The sequence below is a fragment of the Molossus molossus genome, unplaced genomic scaffold (genome assembly GCF_014108415.1).
Source record: "Molossus molossus isolate mMolMol1 unplaced genomic scaffold, mMolMol1.p scaffold_m16_p_10, whole genome shotgun sequence".
In the NCBI taxonomy this organism is placed as follows: Eukaryota; Metazoa; Chordata; class Mammalia; order Chiroptera; family Molossidae; genus Molossus; species Molossus molossus.
In genome coordinates this window covers 42,602,951-42,617,728 of record NW_023425345.1, presented here as the reverse complement: position 1 = coordinate 42,617,728, position 14,778 = coordinate 42,602,951, and the positions used below count along the sequence as shown (strand labels likewise).

General features: G+C 35.6%; 1 protein-coding gene across 1 annotated transcript in view; it reads left to right on the top strand.

Annotated features, from left to right (window-relative positions):
• Positions 1 to 633: 633 nt before the first annotated feature.
• The window catches only part of ABCD2 (ATP binding cassette subfamily D member 2), a 58,112-nt gene continuing 43,967 nt past the window's right edge, over positions 634 to 14,778 (top strand). The window contains exons 1-3 of the mRNA XM_036252947.1: positions 634 to 1,996; positions 3,568 to 3,748; positions 10,934 to 11,049. Coding sequence (XP_036108840.1) covers positions 1,061 to 1,996; positions 3,568 to 3,748; positions 10,934 to 11,049 — 1,233 coding nt within the window. The 5' untranslated portion in view covers positions 634 to 1,060. The remainder of the gene's footprint in view (positions 1,997 to 3,567; positions 3,749 to 10,933; positions 11,050 to 14,778) is intronic.

The following is a 14,778-nucleotide window of genomic DNA, read 5'->3' as shown; positions in this document are numbered from 1 at the left end:
ATTCCCAAATGTTTAACTGTCTTTGATTATATACCTCTAAGTAACAAGGGAAACAAGGGAGTGGTAGAAGTGAAACATTGTTCTCATTTATTTAGTAGTCACCATGTAAATAAATACCAGTGCATCAGAGCTCTATTGCTAAAAATAGCAGTTGTGGGCTGGAAGACTTTTATTATAAGGACAAGTAAACAGAGGGGTGGAAGTATAGCAGCAAAGAATTAGTTTCTATAATAGAGAAGACTTCTATTTATTTACAAATAATACTCACAATTACAACTTGTCTGATAGGTTCTGGGGCTTCATATAAAATCACAGGCAAAAAAAAAAAAAAAATTAAATAGATGGGGACGGGACTGCAAAACAGATCCAAGTATTTTTTCCAGTGCCCTCCCTGTCACTTTCTTCTCTCTCCCTTTCAGATTCGTTACATAGTCTCTTCATATTCATTTTATGTTGATCCTCTTGTCCCTCCTTTCTCAACTTCCTTGTTCTTTCTCCCTCATCGCCTTTGACAGCTTTGAAAATCTACCTTTCTTTTTGCTCTTCCCCGTGTGGTATCTACTAAAACCTTAGAGAAGTGATGTATGTTCTAAAACTTGTGTGGGTTTCTAAGTGACGCTGAGCATGCTCAGTAGTTAGGGCAGGTTTTGTTGCCAGCAGCTGCCCTGATTCGACCTCTCCAAAAATAGACATTTAACTCGCTGAACTCCAGTTTAAGGATGTAATTCGTTTTGCGCTCTGCTCATTTTCAAGGTTCAAAGGGAAGCCGTGAGGATTCCAAGGTCCCACCGCCCTCACAGCCAATGAGGGGTCTGAGAGGGAGGAGCTTGGGACCGCTTGGTGCAGCTTGAGCTTCTGAGAGAATCATCCCCAGTAGATGCAGTGGAGTCTGCATCTGTCACAGCAGAACACAATTAAAAACAAAAACAAAAACACGGAAGAGGAGAAACGCTGCAGAGTATGGAACGCTGTAGGACTTTCTGAAATATTTGCTGGGGATCCCCGTGGAGCATGATCTTTTAAACAATTCTTTTTGAAGCCGGTTTGAGTAACTGGGAAAATGATACATATGCTAAATGCAGCCTCTGATCGAGTGAAATGGACCAGATCGGGTGCTGCTAAAAGGGCTGCCTGCCTGGTGGCTGCGGCATATGCTCTGAAAACCCTGTATCCCATCATTAGCAAGCATTTAAAGCAAACTGGCCACAGGAAGAAAAAAGAAGCTTACCCGGCTGTAGACAACAGAGAAACACTGCATTGCACCGAGATTACTTGTAAAAAACCTTCTCCTGGAGTGAATGCAGATTTTTTCAAACAGCTACTAGAACTTCGGAAAATCCTCTTTCCAAAACTTGTGACCACTGAAACAGGGTGGCTCTGCCTCCACTCGGTGGCTCTAATCTCAAGAACCTTTCTATCTATTTATGTGGCTGGCCTGGATGGAAAAATCGTAAAAAGCATTGTGGAAAAGAAGCCTCGGACTTTCATCATCAAATTAATCAAGTGGCTTATGATTGCCATCCCTGCCACCTTTGTCAACAGTGCAATAAGGTACCTGGAGTGCAAACTGGCTCTGGCCTTCAGAACTCGTCTAGTACACCATGCCTATGAAACCTATTTTACAAATCAGACTTATTATAAAGTGATCAATATGGATGGGAGGCTGGCAAATCCTGACCAATCTCTTACTGAAGATATAATGATGTTTTCCCAGTCTGTGGCTCATTTGTATTCCAATCTGACCAAGCCTATTTTAGATGTAATTCTGACCTCCTACACGCTCATCCAGACTGCTACATCCAGAGGTGCCAGCCCAATTGGGCCCACCCTATTAGCAGGGTTTGTTGTATATGCCACTGCTAAAGTGTTGAAAGCCTGCTCTCCCAAATTTGGTAAATTGGTGGCTGAAGAAGCTCATAGAAAAGGCTATTTACGGTATGTGCACTCCAGAATTATAGCCAATGTTGAAGAAATTGCCTTTTACAGAGGACATAAGGTAAGAGAAATTCAGGTGATGGGTGAAATGTGAGACTGTTCAAGCTGCCACTTCAGTGATAGATACCATCTGTTGTACTATTGATGGACTCACTTCTTTAGCATTTTAGATTCCTGTGACATCTAAACCTTTATTAAAATACATGCTTCATTACCCTGTTTAATGACAAGCTGTTAAAAATTATAGAGTGCAAACTTTTCTAAAGTTTCATAAGAATAAAATGTACAGCACTGTAAAGAAACAGTCTACTTCACCCCCATTACCCAAATGTGCTCAGAATGATGTCTAAAGCATTTTCTTAAAACTTAAATCCTAACTTAGTAGATGGTTCTACAGAATCAGAAGAAAATGTATGTTTGGAAACTGTAAACACATTTCTATTGAGATGGAAAATTTAGGATGGTATTTTGTTATTGTTGCTGTTTGTTTGTTTGTTTGTTTGTTTTTCAAGGGGGGAACACATGCTTTCATATGAAAGATAAGTTTGGCAATTTTGCATGTCTGGTCAATGACAAGTGTCCCAAGTCCTAAAAAGTGCAGGAGAGTGTGTCTCACAAATGGCATTTCTATTACTCTTAGTTAATGGTCAGCACCATATTTTGACAAAAATAAAAAGAGTCAGTGAAATGAAATTTTGTCTAGCTATGATAGAAAAGCTAAGATTAGAAATGAGGAGGAGAAAAGGAGATCCAGAATGTTATTTTAAATATTATAGATTTTTAATCTTAAGCAGATCCCTAAAATTATTAGTCTAATTACCTAAAATTGAAGTGTATGAAAGTAATTTTATAATATTAAATATGGCAGAAATTTTTAAGGTGATACATCTGAAATCTTAATACAAATGACTCGGCAAATAATATATTAAGGGATTCTAAATTTGAAAATGGTATTTTAATTACCAAGCAAAATTATTTAATTCTTGAAGTATCATCATAAAAAAAAAACACTAAAAATCTTTCAAAGCGGTGCCAATCTGAAGAAGAAACTTTAAAGCAAATTTAGAACTTCTACTCCCACTTGAAAATTGGCCTCATATGTTATATTAATCATATTAATGTGTCAGTCTTGAATCATTGAACTCAGTGATGTAAATTATAGCATGCTGTAGGCTTCCTGAATTTAAGACAAAGTCCAACAAAATGAGTTCAAAACTGGAGTCTAATTACACATATATGTATCATGTATTTATTTTCAGATAGTTTTGGTACAGTCAAGAAGAGTAAGGTTCTAATATAATTTATTCATGTCTTACAGAATATCATTTAGTTTTAACATCTTAGACATATAGTTTAAAAATCATGATTATAAATCACTTATATATATGTTATACTTAACATTATATTTACTGAGTATTTTGATATTTTAAATATTACAGGTATGATAAAGCTAAATAATAATGACTAAATCTGATATTAATCTGTATTTATTGGTTGTTAGAATCGTAGATAATACAATACTAAGTAAAACAAACTAATATGTAACTTACCTTTAAAGAAAATCCTCAAGCATACAATATTTATTTTGCTGGCTCATGCTAAATTAATTCTTAACTCTTTTTCTCTCTATAGGTAGAAATGAAGCAACTCCAGAAAAGTTACAAAGCTTTAGCTGATCAGATGAACCTCATTTTATCCAAACGTTTGTGGTACATCATGATAGAGCAGTTCTTGATGAAGTATGTTTGGAGCGGCAGTGGACTAATTATGGTGGCTGTACCTATTATCACTGCAACTGGCTTTGCAGATGGTGGTAATGGCATTTATGCTTAATCTCAAATATATGTTTAAGATTATTTCTCTTGAAGGTATCACTGCTGGTTTTGTAGGAGTGAAATTGTGTATGTAGCCATTGTTCTACAGACATCAATAGTAAGAAACAATGGAGGACTTCGCAACGTCAAAAAATAAGACCAGCAATATGAAAAAAAAAAAAAAAAAGGAGACAAGTGGCTCAAAAGACCTTTCCAGTTCTGAAATATTTCAGAGATCTCTGATGCAGTGTTTCTGGGCGTTGAACTGGAGCCATTTTAATTATACTGCCTAATATAAAATAATTCTCTAGTGTAACATTTAAACTCAAGACAGAATTCCTTCAAAAAGAAAATAATACAAGTTTCACCCGTTGCCAACTTCAGTTCTACCCATGTATTTAATCTATAAATATTCTACAACTGGATCTGCCCTGATTTGGTTTGAAAAGTTAGGCAACGAGGAAAACCATTTCACAGAGTGCTTCATGCCATGGTACAGTCTTCTCTACCTGTAGGTATGATAGATAACCTCCTCTGCAGCATGATTTGAAAGCGGCCTTCAAGTTGCAAGTGTCTAATTCTATCCTATCACCATTTCAATGATTTCTATCAACATTCCATCCTTTGGAATAACTAAGAAAGATAATGGCAAAAAGGGCAACATTAAAATGTGTCATACGTGATTGAGGTGGGAGTTTGGATCTTAATTGGCAGAGACAGAAGGGAATTCAAAAAAGAAGCAGCATTTTCTGCTCTTTCTGAAAAATATACCCACTCCTCTTTGTAAACCACTTAACCAAATCGGCCTTAGTGTTGAAGGAGCTTGGGCTTTAGAGTGAGACAGAGCTTTTGTCAACCCTTGGCTTTCCCTCCACCTGCCTGCATGCGTGTTAGTCATATTTATTAAACTCTCTCAACCTGTTTCCTCATCTATAAAATGAGAATCAGAAAGGCCACTTCAGAGGGTTGTCGTGAGGATTTCATGGAATAGTGTTTATAAAGTACAGAGCATGCTCTGGATGTTCTCAATACATGGTGATATTTACTACAAAGAAAACAAAAGGCAGCGCTAAAAAGAACGTAACAAAATTCACACTAATGTGCACTTTTTTTGGTGAATTAACGATTAATAGTTATTTGTTTAAAGGCATCTAATAAAAACAAGTAAAAAATTACCATATACTTTTATATTAATACTACTTTAATACTTTAAAAATTCTTATAAAAATAATTATTATAGAACAATTCTTATTAAAATACTTCCCAAATTTGAGTCACTCTTAACCTAAAATTGTTCATTTTAGGATTTGTCAATCCCTTGTGATTAAGTGCTCCACATATACCAAATATACTTTACAACTCAACAATATGCAGTGTGTTTAGATTACTGGGAAACTGAATTTTATCTGTTTATGGTTTCAATTTTTTAAAAAAATATCATTTAAAAAGCTTATATTGGAAAAGGCATTGTTAGTAATAGTATTTTTAGAGGTAATCCTTCCATAATGAAATAAAATAAATTGCTTTTTCATGAGTATTAAAGATAAAAGACACTTTAAAACCTATGGTCTTTCCCTGGCCAGTTTGGCTCAGCGGTTAGAGCGTCGGCCTGCAGTCCAGAGAGACCCAGGTTCCGTTCCCGCTAAGGGCACGTACCTCGGTTGCAGTTTGTCCCCTGCCCGGGTTGGTCTTGATATCTCTCTCTCTCTCTCTTCCTCTCTCTCCCTCCCACTCCATCTCTCCCTCCCCATTCTATCTGAACAAAAAATGAAAAAATGTCCTCGAGTGAGGATAAAAAACAAACAAACAAAAACTTAAGATTTGTTTTACTAAGAACTTTGACAAAACTGTCAGATATTCATAGTGAATCTCTCTAACATTATATGGATACTTTTAAAGTTGCATATATAATGCACATTAGCAACAACTCCAATTATAAGATTATGGTGTAGTTGTGTTAGTCCTTGGAAGAACTGGTCTTATTAGAAAACCCTGGAGTAAACATAGAACAAAGAAAATGCAGCCATTAATGGTGACAAATTAACCCCACAGAGACCAGTAAAACATAAACAGTGTATGCAAAGAATATAACAATCTTACTTCTGTAGGTGATGTAATAAGATATTTAAAAATACATCATATGAATCCTGAAAATACCATATTAAATTAGAGAAGCAGCATTAAAATTATAGATGGGAATGATAACATTAATGCAAGTAAAACAATGTGATTCTTTTTTAAAAAATTTTTTTTCTTTATTGATTTTTAGAGAGAGAGGAAGGGAACGGGAGAGAGAGATAGAAACATCGATGAGATAGAACATCGTTTGGCTGCCTACTGCAAAGCCCCCGCTGGGGATTTGGCCCACAACCTGGGCATGTGCTCTGACCGGGAATCGATCCACCAACCCCTTGGTGCAGGGGTCGACGCTCAGCCACTGAGCCACACCGGCTGGGCCAAAGTGATTCTTAAAACTTCTTTTCAAAAGAAAATTTTATGCAAAGAAATGCAATATAAGAATTTCAGCCCTGGCCAGTTTGGCTCAGAGGCTAGAGCATCAGCCCACAGACTGAAGAGTCTGAGGTTGATTCCCAGTCAACAGCATGTATCTAGGTTGCAGGTTAGATTCTGGGTCCGGTTGGGGTCATGCGGGAGGTAATCAATTGATGTGTCTTTCTCATATCCATGTTTCTCTCTCCCTATCTCTCTCTGTCTCTCTCCCCCTCTCCCCCTCCTCCTCTCTCCCTTCCACTCTATCTAAAAATCAATGGAAAAATATTCTCGGGTTCGAATTAATTTAAAAAAGAAAAAAATTTCATAGAAGAAGAAAATGAATTCCTATGACAACATTATTATTAGAGTGTGCTTCAGTATCTTCTGTAATTTCTAAGGCCACTCTATGTATGCTTATAATGTTTACATGTGTGTGTTACTAAATACATTTGACCTACAATGACACAAGAAAATATTATCATTTAACTCAGACAAAATAATATATTTTTAGATGTTATATCTTTGAGGCTTTAGGTCTTAGAATTGCATACCATATAGTCTAATCTAGTCTTCAATCTTAATTTACTCTTATGCCCTATGTTGTCCTTTATGTTAGAGATTAATTAAGTGCACGACACTATATATATTTAAGGTAGAAAAAACGGGTGAGTGAGAGGAATGGCAAAGAGAAAAGGGAGAAAAAGTAGGATAGAGGAAAGAAACAGGTCACTGTTTAAATCTAGACTCTGCTGTTTAATAGTATTTATTCTTAAGAAAGTTACATAAACGTTATATGCCTCAATTTTCCTATCTTAACTATAAATATAATAATACATATCTTAAAGAATTACTATGAAATTATAGATATTATATTAATGTGCTTTGAAACAGTCCTTGGCAAGGAGTAAGAACTTGAGTGGAAGCAATTGTTAATATTTATTAATATTCTTACCATGTGGCTCTGGAGTCAGAATTTGACTTTTGCTTATTAGACTGTATCTAAGAACAAATAGCTAAATCTTTTTGTGCTTGAATTTCCTCACTTTCAAGATGGGGGCAATTATAACAAGGTAGGTAGTTAGGAGGACTAAAGAAGATCACTATATAAAACTTATAACAATGCCTGCCTTATAGGAAATTCTCAATAGATGTTTGCTGGTATGAATATTGTTGTTAAAGGAGGAGCAAGGCATTTGCAAGTGATGAGGAAGTCAGAGGTTAAAAAAAATGTAGATAGGAGGAAGAGCCTGCATCAATTTATTTTATTTTATTTTATTTATTTTTTGGTGGTGGGGGTGATAGTTCTATAGCACAACTCGAAGAGAAATCTTATGGTAAGGACAGGATCATGTTTATATTCAAGTTTACATTACAAAATTGCATATGGAATTATGCTACTTTCACATCAGAAGAGGACCTTACAGATCATCTAGTCTGGAGCACCAGATTTGTCTAAGGTTACACAGATGGTTGGTGGAAGCACTAAGGCTAGAAAACATTATGTAATTCCTAGAGTGTTGCTTTTTTTCCCCTTCTCCATGTGGCCTCTATGTTAGCAATTCTGGAACTTATTCTATAAGGGACATTACTTAGTTTAAGACCAACTAATCATGGGACAAATGGTTGAAAAAGTATTAAAATAGTTAATTATATATAGTTTCTATTATCTATTTTTAGAGGACATTACCCCTTTGTTTGCTATGTATTAAGAGTAAAACTGAAATTATGTGAAGAAAATAGTTGCCTTGGAGCTATAATCTCAATTTTTAATATTATATGCCATTTTTTTCTTCTTTTCATATCAAAAGCAATTCTGGCCAGAGAAAGCTATCTATAGTTCCCTCCTGCCGGGCATTATCCCAGACATTTTAACAGGCAGGGAATAAAGTATCTAAGCCACTAGCTAGCGATGGTAATACCTGCCTAATTTACATCAGGGTTCACTCTTTGAATTGTACAGTTATATGGGTTTTGAAAAATGTATAATGGCATAACCTTAGTTTTCTAAATCCTTTCTTGCCTTTCCAGTGAAATGACAAGATGTGACCATGTTTCAGTATATACTTATTATTCGCAGAGCTGAACAGTATCAGTAAAATAACCAAATATAATATTAAACATTAAATCCTCAAATGAGAAACTTTTGACAAAATATTTAAAATATTTGGTAGGAAAATAAAATGTGTTTAGGATACAAAATAAGGGAGTGCTTTAGGTTATGAATTTATATTTCTGATGCTAAGGAATCCGGCCCTGTATAGAGTTTATGCAGTTAGCTGTTGTATGCATGATGAAATAGTAGTGGCATTGCTTCCGCAGTACCTTCCAAAGAACAACCAGTAGAATAAAAGTCAAATGAAATCTGTCCAAAGCTCTTTGCAATTTTGTTGCTAAAGACATGGAGCAACCCCAGTAAGCATTAATCGGCCAAAGCAACATGGGAAGGACCATGCTATATCAAACACTGGTCCATCTGTGCTAGTGCTTTTTCTTCTTAACCAAGGCTGTCAACGGAAGCTACCCTTCAAACCCCTTTTAACCCAAATTCATAAAATCTTACAGTTCTTTTGAACATCAGCCAGATTCTTTATGAGTTAATACAAAATTCTTAGTGCTTTAACTGATAACATTTCGCTATTTGTGAGGCTTGCTGAGAATCCTTTGGTAATTTTTTGTGTGACTTATCTAAATTTTTTCACACATTTAAATGTGTTTAAGAGTATCTTACATTCTGTTCCTAGTCTATTTATCTAATTGTATCTTTTACTCTTCAATTATACCAGCACTCAGAAGATTTTCTTTTTCCATTCTTCAAGGAAACTAACTTCAAGGGAAATAATGATAGTTCTCTAGAGCAGTGATTAACAAGAGAGACTAAATTGGATTATCATAAATGGTTTCCATGAACTCATGGTGATTCTGACATTCAAATGAAATCAGTGCACGACAGCAATCCATACTGCATCTTGACCAAACTACTGATCATTATATTGGCATTGCTTGAAATTTCCCTTCTTCATACCATTGCTTCTGTGGTACTTGTCACGTGTTAAAATTGTATGTGGTCTTCCAGGCCTCCCTCACAGTCTACTCCTCTGTGAAGCATTTCCTTTCTCTTGCAGCAAGAAATGATTTCTTTGCCTCCTCTGAACACCTCACATGAACTCTCATCATAGGCTGCCCAGCATAGCTATTTAGGAACTTTACTTCTCTCTTTTACCAAACTGGAAGCTCCCTAAGGAAAGAGTATGAAAATCACATTTATCTTTGCAGGTCCTTTAGCACCTTACCTAATTTCTTGCACATGTAGGTATTCAGTAAATGTCTACTGAGTGCATTTTACTTACGCACAGATCCTTTTCAAACTCAGCTGAGCTGTCTAAGAGCAAGTAAAGGTAAAAGTATCTAGTAGTCATAGTGGGGCACCAGTTATAAAGGAAAAAAACTCTTTACACTGAGATAAATCAGAGAGAAATAAATATTAGAGTGGCCTTTGGATTATCTTATCATGCTAATTTTTTCATTAACTTACAGCATTCAATTTAGAACTTTTTAGAACATCTGTAGAAGGACCAGATAGAGAGTCAAATTGATGGAAAGATTAAAGTAATAACCTGGAGAGAATAAACTGAGTAGATATGCAATAATAACAATAATAAATAGAGAAAATAATAACAGCTAATATTTAGAGCACTTATTATTATAGGCCATGGGTTAGGCTAACACTTCATTTGTATTTCACCGTTAAACCTCACAACAGCCCTTGGAGGTAGAGTTGTTTAAGATAATACTTCCCTCATTTACATGTGAGAAAACAGGCATGGAAAGGATGAGTGGCTTGTTCTATTTGCCTGAGTACTTGCCAGTAAGTACTAGAGCCTGGATTCAAACCTAGTCTGACTCCTGACCATAATTTTGCATTGACAGTAATTTCGGATGTTCATCCATTTATCCATCCATCCATCCATGCATCCATTTAATACACATTAAGGAGTATGATGTGCTAGACACTCTTCTGAGTACTAGGAATAAGGAATAAAACACATTCTTGACTTTTAAGGAACTTATAGCCCATTAGAAAAGCTAGACAAGGGTTTCCACTGAAGCCTGTACTAAAGAATTAACTCTTGAAGAAAGAGCTAGGCAAAAAAGGAATGGAAGTGTATTAAGGTTAAAAGAAACCATATATACAGATATCAGAAGGTAAACAGAGCATTGCATGTTTGGGGGTTGCTGTACTAAAGTGAAGCTTTATTGAAATAGATAGAGTCTAAATTATGAGGGTCAGCTAATTTGCATTTATATTAAAGGAACCACACTGGAAATATTTGCTTATATTACAATTAGTTGGATTTTACTGATCAAATCAATACAATTGTATTGCCCAGGTACAATATGGGCAGGGAGTTGGATTTGGAAAGGGTTAACAGAATGCTAAATTAAAATAGTGTTAATTCCTATAGATTTAATTGATCTAACTCTTCTGGAAAAAAAATAAAACAAAAGGGAGCATTAAATAAAATCTGATACAATTACTGTATTTTGAACAATTCATTAAGTGTCTAGGAATTTGCTAATACTATTGAAAATTTTACACATGGTTCTTGTAGCCACAATTTCATTTGTAAACAAAAAAAAAACATTTATTTACTTGGAAAAATAAATATTTTGTAATTTGTTTCTGTGTTTAGAGGATAGCCAAAAACAAGCTATGGTTAGTGAACGGACAGAAGCCTTCACCACTGCTCGAAATTTATTGGCCTCTGGAGCTGATGCTATTGAAAGGATTATGTCTTCATACAAAGAGGTACTTGCATTTCTTGTCAATTTGATTAAAATATGTGAAAAACAAGCAAAATGTAAATTAACCAGATATACTCAGTATTTTGGAAACATATCTTTTCTCTATCAAAAAATTAAAAAGAAGCCCTGGCTGGGTGGCTCAGTTGGTTAGAGTATCGTCCTGTACACCAAAAGGGGACAGGTTCAATTCCTGATCATGGCACATACCTAGGTTGCTGGTTCAATCCTTGGTTGGGGCACATATGGATGGCAACCAATCGATCTTTCTCTCCATTCCTCTGTCTCTAAAAGTCAATGGAAGCATATCCTTGGGTGAGGATTAAAAGAAAATTGCAGAGTATAATCAAAATAAAGTACAACAATTCCCAAATGTATTGCTGTCAATACCCTTTAATTTTTACATTACCAGTTGTAATTCCTCTTTTTCTGTCTATATATGTCATATTTGTTTTTAAATAAGTAAAAGAAAAAAGTCCTTAGATGTGGATCTGGAGCCAGAGTACCAAAATTTAAATTCTCTTTTTTCTTTATTGATTTTTAGAAGGAGAGGGAGAGATAGAAACATCGACTCGCCACCTCCTACATGCCCCCCACTGGGGATTTGGCCCACAACCTGGACATGCGCCCTGACCGAGAATTGAACTCTTGGTGCATGGGTTGACGCTCAACCACTGAGCCACACCAGCCAGGCCGAAATTTAAATTCTTGCTCCAGGATATACAATTTATGTGAATTTGATCAAGTTTCTTAACCTTTGTCTCTGTTTCCTCATCTGTTAAATGGAAATAATGATAGCATTGACTTTGTCAGATTATTGTGGGTAAATACATGTAGAATATTTAAAACAATACATATTAAGTGCTGAATAAATGTTAGTCAATAATATTGTTTATATACCTTGCAGACTTTTACTCATTCTTCATGACAAGTCAAGCACATATAATATGTGCTTGTGATTTCAACTTCTTCCTGCCTTCCCTGCAGAGTCTGGGTCTGCCTTGTCTGTGTTCACTGTACATCTGGTGCTTCACCACTTTATGATTGATTATCTGTCTTCTGCACCAGACCTTGAGTGGAAAGCAGAAACTGTCTTACTCATCTTTACATTCTTAATATTCATTTTAATACTTGGAATATTGTGTGTGGCCAATAACTATTTGTTGAAAGAATGGTAATAAGACCTGTAGTTATCACAAGATTAAAATTTTAAAATCACTGTATTCAATTGAGACATTATTGATAATATTCCCATGGACAGTCATTCCCACTATTAATTACTCTTGTAACTTTTTTATCAATATAAGTTGCCAGATCAACATTATGAATTTAGGTGCCTATTAAATCAGCCTTGCATAAACAATATCAATTTTGTGACTTGCTGACAAAACTTTCAGTTTCATTCAACAACTGATTTATTGACTCGAATTTTTTATTTAAAGTAAAAACGGTTATTTAGGGTCACTTACCAAAACAACTCAATTAAAATTTTTTTTCAAATAGTAATTTTGATAATCTGGAGACACAATTTTGGGGATTAATTTTTTTAAGAGTCTCATGCTCTACCGACTAAGCTAGCCGGGTGCTGAGGATTAATTTTTTTATATAACACAGCATTCAAATTAAATGATAAGTCAAAATTTTATCTATCTCACATTAAAATATTTTGCTATCTAAGTCACAGAAAGAATATCAATTAATTTTTCTAGGTCATCTCCAACATGATAAATAATTGCATTTTGTTTTATTCTGCCTGAATCATAGAATGGTTACTGCCAAACAATCTTACTTCTACTGTGACAGCGTATGAAAGTACTATGTATTCTTTGTGAGCTCCAGAGGGAACAAAGTTCCTTTTTAGAGTTTGAGTCCCAGGATAAACCCCCTGTCTTGTATCCCAGAGTAATTCATCCACAGTCACAGTCTCAGTTTTGTTCAGACACACTTTGGCCACTCCACCTTGCAGCTTGTTCTAACTCATTGCCTCCTGTGTTCCTTTACTTGACTTCTACATTTGGTTTTGGATTTTTTCCCATGCAAATATATTTATACAGGTTTCCTTTGAATCTATATTTTAGCTCTGTTTTTCTCTATTTGGAAACCCAAGAGATTCTTCTAGATAATGTTTTAGAAATTACCCTTTAAATAGTTATAACATTAACATATAGAAATGAAATACTAATTTAATTACAGACGTTTCACACACAGACCTGAGGTAGAAGCTTTTAATAAGAACACCTACTCATTCACTACTTAAATTTTGTTTTTAGGTTTTTGGGTTTTTTTTTTACTGATTTTAGAGAGAGAGGAAGGGGGAGAGAGAGATAGAAAAATCGATAAGCGAGAACATCGACTAGCCGCCTCCTGCATGCCCCCACTGGGGATCGAGCCCACAATCTGGGCATGTGCCCTGACCAGGAATTGAACCGGTGACCTCTTGGAGCATGGGTCGACGCTCAACCACTGACCAGTACCAGCCAGGCTACTGCTTAAGTTTTGCACACACAAAAATTTTACCTAAATGTCAGCATTGTTATGTTATTCCACAATTTCTTGTTTAAGAAACATTTATTAGTTACATGCCTTGCCTATTGGTACCAATTTCCTAGGAAACATTTCTGTAAGAGAATGGTTTCTGAGCTTTCCTTTCCACTGAGAAAGATGGTCTTGACAGGAGATGAGTCACAGTTTACAGTACCTTGATAACAAGATGTTCTTTTAATAGAGAAACAGCTGGAGATTCAGTCTACTTTAGACAACTAGCAGAATAGAAACAAGACACCACTGAACTAAGACAGAGATTTATCTCATCTTATTTTATAATCTCTCCTAGAAATAAAGTCATATTGAATATTTTGGGGGGGGCATATAAGTCATGCTTGGCTTAAAAGAAGGTTAATTATGGGATTTGGCCTGAAAATGATTTGAAGTTTTCACTGAGCTCACTCCCAATATTGCTATCCTCTAGCAGGGGAATTATCTTTGGCCAAGCTTAGGAATTTTGACAATCATTTTGACTGATAAACATTCATTTCATAATAAGAAAAAAATGTATTTGTTTTCTATTTAAAATCTTCCATTTTATTTATTTTTTTAATTAATTAATTTATTTTTGTTACAGATGTTTCTCCTTTTTCCCCCACTGATTCCCCCTTCCTCTCCCTCCCTACCCTGTCCCTGCTTTGTTGTCCATGCCCACTGTTCATGCATACATGCATATAAGTTCTGTACTTTATCTCCCCACCCCCACCCCCTCTCTGGGGATTGTCAGTCTGTACCCCACTTCCACATCTCTGGGACTACCCCATTCCTCAGACTGTTATGTTCATTATATTCCAAAAATAAGTGAGATCATATGATACTTGTCTTTCTCTGTTTGGCTTGTTTCACTTAGGATGATACTTTCCAGGTCCTTCCATGTAGTCTCAAAGGATAAGAGATCTTTCTTTCTTATAGCTGCATAATACTCCATTGTGTATATGTACCATACCTTTTTTATCCATTCGTCCACTGATGGACACTTGGGCTGTTTCCAGATCTTAGCTATTGTAAATAGTGCTGCTACGAACATGGGGGTACATATATTCTTTCTGATTGGTGTTCCAGGCCTCCCAGGGTATATTCCTAGAACTGGGATCACTGGGTCAAATGGAAGTTCAATTTCTAATTTTTTTTTTGAGGTAACACCATATTGTTTTCCATAGTGACTGCACCAGTCTACATTCCCACCAGCAGT